The 6037-nt window shown below is 49.5% G+C and overlaps 1 protein-coding gene across 1 annotated transcript; it reads left to right on the top strand.

Moving 5' to 3' along the window:
* Positions 1-3645: 3645 nt before the first annotated feature.
* Positions 3646-5154, top strand: LOC308298469 (26S proteasome non-ATPase regulatory subunit 5-like; the record flags this gene model as incomplete). The annotated part of the gene is made up of 1 exon (XM_080742072.1): positions 3646-5154. The coding sequence occupies one exon, from the start codon at positions 3646-3648 to the stop codon at positions 5152-5154; it is 1509 nt and encodes a 502-aa protein (XP_080598198.1).
* Between the last annotated feature and the right edge of the window lie 883 nt (positions 5155-6037).

The raw sequence follows: 6037 nt of genomic DNA, 5'->3' as shown, positions 1-6037 counted from the left end.
TGTGTGGTTAACAACAATCAGGTTGTGCCACATTATTGCCAGTAAGTCGTATCGATGTTAATTATAGCATGAAATGCCAACGCAACACCTCACACACACACACACACACACACACACACACACACACACACACACACACACACACACACACACACACAGACCTACTGTCATGCCTGCCTATACGCAACATTAACCAAATGTTTAGTCCAGGGGTCAGCAACCCCACAGTCGTTTTAAATTCTAGTGCGCAAGAAAACTCTCCCTCAAACGTATGCCATGTGTGCCAGTGATCACTGATCACCCTCCCCTGTGCCAATGTTGACACCCGTGCCCATAAGGTTGCCTATGTCCTGTCTGTCTGTCTGTCTGTCTGTCTGTCTGTCTGTCTGTCCGTCCGTCTGTCATTATTCTGTCCGCAGCAGAAACCATGGTAACAATGACACAACGTTAAAAGCATATAAGTAGAACTGAAGAAATGTGAAGAAGTTCTGTCTCAACATGCATGCACACCAATTGACACTGACAATTCTCCCCCAGGGCAAGCAAAGGGCACATGCTTTAACTGTGTGTCGGCGGCCTTAGCAGCAGTGAGTTAGCATCTGTCATTTGAATATGCTTGGACGAAACGCAGTTTTTCCTAAATTCTTCTATAATAGCAATAGCTTCTTTATATATTTTTTTATGTTTTTATTTTTATAGACAAATTAAAACAATCTGAGTTGGGGCATAATCTCATCATGAGGCAATAATATGATTATTGTTTTTCTTATCCGATAAAACTAGCCAGGCTAGGATAAAACGAGACAAAACAGTGAATAATTAAGACCCTCTGACCCACATGCAAGGCATTGCTTCAGAGATGCAGATTATAACAGCAGTCAGCAGGCTGTGCAAATGATAAAGGGGAAACGACGAGTTCCTGTATGAAGCTGTGGTGAATGCCCTATAAATGGTAAATAAAAATGGTAAATGGTGCATTTATATAGTGCTTTTATCCAAAGCGCTTTACAGAGATTGTGCATTACATTCACCCATTCACACACACATTCATACACCGGTGGCGGAGGAAACCATGCAAGGCACCAACCTGCTCACCGGGAGCAATGTGGGGTTCAGAGTCTTGCCCAAGGACCCTTCGACCTTCACTCAGGGGGAGCCCGGATTCGAACTGGGAACTAGAGGGTAGCACGGGTCTTCCAGGACCCAATTACCCGAGACCCGAACCGAGAACCGAGCCGTTTCGGGTCTAAAATATTGACTTGTCCCTTGGGGCAGGGTAGGGTAGGGTCTAATTGCCACGGGTCCGTTCGGGGCATTCCGAAAATAATGCATTTACCTGTAAGGATCCAAGAGGACCCAAGCTTTAAAATATTGTGCGTTTACAATGAGACATGCATTGTAAGTATGCTCCCAAATCCATATTATCGTCTGTTCTCGCATATTGAATCGATTACCCGAGAGCCGACTTGTCCCTCGGGTCAGGGTAGGGTAGGGTCTAATTGCCACGGGTCCTTTTGGGTATTGGATCTCATATTCCCAATAATAGGCGGGTCCATTCGGGTCTGGGTACATTTCTCACAGGTCCATTTGGGTTCGGGTAGGTAAAATTGGACCCGTGCTACCCTCTACTGGGAACCCTTCGGGAACCCTTCGTGCTCTAATAACGGTTTCTCTACCCCTGAGCTATGCCGCCCCATAGAGCAGTGGTTCTCAACCAGTGGTCCGGGGACCACCGGTGGTCCTTGAGGAGGTTCCAGCCAGGTGGTCCCCAGCTAAATTAACCAAATTATAGATCTTTAACTCTTGAGAGCGTAGAATGTGGGACATAAAAACTGAATGCTGCCTCCCCACATTTAGTTTTGGAGCGGTGATAGCCACTTCCTACTCTTGACGGACAGACATTATCTACATGAGTAGTTAGATTTAGGCTGCACATTTAGATTGAAATCTAAAGTTGATTTTGGCAGGCCTTGATGGCGTCGTAATGGCTGATTTTACGATGCATGCTGAAAATAGCCGATCTACAAGCTCACAACGCGTCGCAGCATGACGCGTTGTGTTGTGAGCTTGTAGATATGCTATTTTCAGAGCGCATCACCGGCGCAATCAAACACAAAATCGCTTGTCTTTTAGAGTTACTGGATTTTTGATTAATTGTTATTTAGTTTCTCATCAGTGAATAAAGGTAGTCGACGAACATTCGACAAAATCAACAATATTTTGGATGGCCTGTTAAAGGTAGGCCTGATGCGTTACCGACCGGAAGAACCAGCTCCCTTGTGGCTAGAGGGAGGTCGGGGGTTCAATTCCCCGGCTGGGAACATACCAAAGACTTTAGAAATGACACCCGATGCCTCCCTGCTTGGCACTCAGCATCAAGGGTTAGATTGGGGTTAGGTCCCTGTGACATACTAGCGTCATATCCAGGGGGTGGACTTGTACATCAAGCTGCCTCACACATCAATAACAGAAAAGCCATGTGGCCGACATGGTGGCTGTGGAGGAACCTTTGGTTCCCTAGGCTACTTACTTGTGTTACCAGACCAGACCAGGCAGCTGAGAGTTGCTATGACAGTTATAGGCCTTGCTTATTTCTCTCTCGAGGCAGATTCTGCAAACAACAGAATCCAGCGGTTGCAGTGCGTGCCACCAACGTTTATCTAGGAGTCCCAGGCAGGAAGATGGATGGAATAAAGTCAGACAAGTGCTATTTAATATTTATTCTACACATTTTTACAGCGTTGGAAAATGTTAAGAATGTCCGTGTCATGTCTGTCCTCCTACAGAAACCATATTAAAACAACAAATATATTTTTCCATTTTCATACATGTGAAAAAGCTCATGCACCTGCACCACCATGGTATCAAACACAATCACGCATGCATTATCTCCTTGTATGGGCCGTTCTGTCCATGACGTTAGTTAATGTACATAAATGGAGTTCCGTGCTCATATAGACACTCATACGGACAATCATACATACACACACACACATAGGGACTTATAATACACAAAGCCAGACGTATAGGAGCGGTTGGCACCGCTGAAAAAAAGGGAAGTGAATTCAAATAAACCACTTAATATTGTGTTGGGTGTAAATCTTAAAATGTATCCAAGTGTACTTTGCCCTTCTTGCCTCACAACAAGTTTCAATTGTGCAATCCACATTAAGGCTACTTTAACTTTAAAGGAACGACAGTGGAACATTTCAAATATAGGCCTACATAAGGTGTGTGACAGTGTCTGCAGGCAACAGATATCACATAAAATGCATAAAGTGACTGGTCATAAAGTGACACAGGTCATTCATTCACAGGTTATTTTCCAGTGCAAATGAGAGCACGGAAGACTTGCATGGCCATCTAGTGGACACTTTGAGTAACAACAGGTTACAGATATTATTATATAATATATAATAGTCCAGTCCAGATGTACAGTATAACAACTATAAGCACACCTGCACAAATTGACGCTATTAGGCACGCAGCGCAGGCTAACAGTTACTGTCTGTGACATCATTAATTGCATAGCTCTATATATAAGGTGGTGCAGTATGTTTAGAGAGTGCACTGTGCACTATTGTGTTGTGTTATCTTATAGGTTCGGTGCCCAACGTGTTATTCCCCCTAACAATCGTTTAAAACATGGCGTCTTCCATCCAGAGCTTGCTGGAGAACATCTCCGGCGCCGACGATCCCGTGGAGCAGTTGCGGAATCTGAAAACGGCCCTTTCGTCCGTGCCCGCCAGCGGCCTCAGGGAGGTGGTTCGCGGGCGGTGGCTCGACGCCATCTTCTCCCTGCTGCGCTCAGACGAGCGGGAGCAGATCGAGCTGTGCGTCGACATCCTCCGCCGCGTCCTGCCTGCGCTCGGCCCCGCCCAGGTGGCCCGGGAGCTGCGGGCGGAGCTGCGGGCCGGCCTGGCCCACCCCGACGGGACGGTGCGGGTGCTGGCTCTGACGCAGGTGAGCCGGGCGGCGGGGGACCCCGAGGCGGCCGCCGAGCTCCTGAAGGACCGCGACGTCCTCCGCGAGGCGATCCGCTGCCTCGGCGGAGAGGAGACGTCCGTGGCCAAGGAGGCGGTCGGCTCCCTGTCCAAACTGTGCCGCTCGAAGGACGGGCTGGAGGCGCTGTTACAGGGCGACCTGCTGAACGACATGAAGGACGTGATGGATGCGGGCGACGTTCCCAGGTACAGAGTCTATGAGCTGGCGATCGACGTCGCCTCCGCGTCGGAGGTCTCTCTCGGCCACTGCGTCGACAGCGGCCTACTCTCTCGGCTGCTGGAGGAGTTGAGCTGCGATGACGTACTGGTCAGGGCCACGGCCATCGAGATGGTCACCAATCTGGCCCACAGCCAGCATGGCCGACAGTTTCTGGCGCTGCGTGGCGTCATGGACAAGTTCTCTGACATGATCCAAGGCGCCGACTCACTCTCCTCCTTGTACCTGCCCAGTCTGGTGACGTTCTTTGGCACGCTGGCCGTGGTGGAGCGGCCCCGGCAGGTGTGCGAGCGCTACCCGGCCTTCCAGAACAAGGTGTTTGAGATGGCTCTGGGCACGGACCCCGCCATGACCGGGGTAGCCCTGGACACCCTGGGGCTGCTCGGGTCCAGCGCGGAGGGCAAACAGGTCCTGCAGGGAACCGGAGAGAGGTTCAAGGCGGTGTTGTCCAGAATGGGTCAGCTGGCCGCGACCGGAGCCACGGAAGCGAGAGTCCGCTGCTTGGAGTCCGTGTCGCGCTTGCTCGGCCTACGGGCAGAGCAGCAGACGCCGGAGCTCTTGGCTCTGACGGAGTCCTGGTTCCGCCTTCTGTCGGACAACCCCATAGATGCGATCGCCAAGGTCAGCGCGCAGCCCTTCCCCGAGCTGAGCTGCGCGGCGCTGAGCGTGTTCAAGGCGATCGCTCCTCAGCCCTGGGCCCAGCGGCTGATGATCGGCAGCCCGGGGTTCGTGGAGTTCGTCGTGGACCGCACCACGGGACGAACCAAGGAGGTGAAGGACGCCAAGTTTGAGCTGGTGAAGGCGCTGGCGAACTCGTCGACGGCGGCGGGCGTCCTGGGCAGCCAGCAGTACCTGCTTCTGAGGAGCTACCTCAGAGAAGGGCCCTACTACGTTCTGGCCGGGGCTGCAGTCGCCACAGAGGAAGCAGACTGATTCACGGCCCGGGCTGCTTTAGCCACATGAAGCCCAGTGGCCCTAGCTGTTCCTTGGTAAAATAAATGATGTAAACAACAACAACTTGTTTCTTATTAAAAGGAGTTTACTTTCGAGTGGAGAATTCAGACACAGGCAGACATACAGTAACACAGGACTACCCTAGTGGGTCCTCGAAGTTTTCCTCTAACCAAAATGGTTGTTTTACATCATATAGACAAGACTTAAGACACGTACAGTAGGGTCCTCACTGGTAACTTTTCCACTAGCACCGACCCAAGGTTGTTGTGTCCAGACATGTAGGGATAGGCCGTATACAGTATAATAAGCATGTGCCAACACAGTGTCGCACAGTCCATATTAACATGGCAATATATTTATCAATATAAACAATATGATATTAACTAGTAAATATAAAACATCCTAACACGGGCGTTCTGGTCCAACACATTCTCACCCCTCTGGTCACGTTGCGCTTCACTGTGAGCTTGTAGATTGGCGGCTATTTTTGGATATATACTGCATAGTGAACAGGGGAGATGTATAGACCCCTGGGGACAACTAGGGTTTGAGTGGTAAACGTTTTATCACTTATTTTGTTTATCATAAATCTCTTACAATCACTGCTGCAGACGTCAATCGTACAGACACGATTGTTAGTTAGATAGTTAATACGCATTACAGGTATGCATAGTTAGTTAGTCTCTCCTCCGGCTCATGCGTACCTGTAATAGTTCATCAAAGACACGCTGTGTGGCGAAGCTCCAAAGGAGACATGTTCAGGGTTCATCACAATTTTTGTCACAGACACAGAAAAAGAGTGGAAAATAATATGACCAGAAACACAAAGAGATATCCCTGAATGACCATAACAGGTCTGTAA

This window comes from Nannobrachium achirus (genome assembly GCF_963921795.1).
Source record: "Nannobrachium achirus genome assembly, chromosome: 14".
Lineage (NCBI taxonomy): Eukaryota > Metazoa > Chordata > Actinopteri > Myctophiformes > Myctophidae > Nannobrachium > Nannobrachium achirus.
This window is presented reverse-complemented; position numbering and strand designations above follow the sequence as displayed.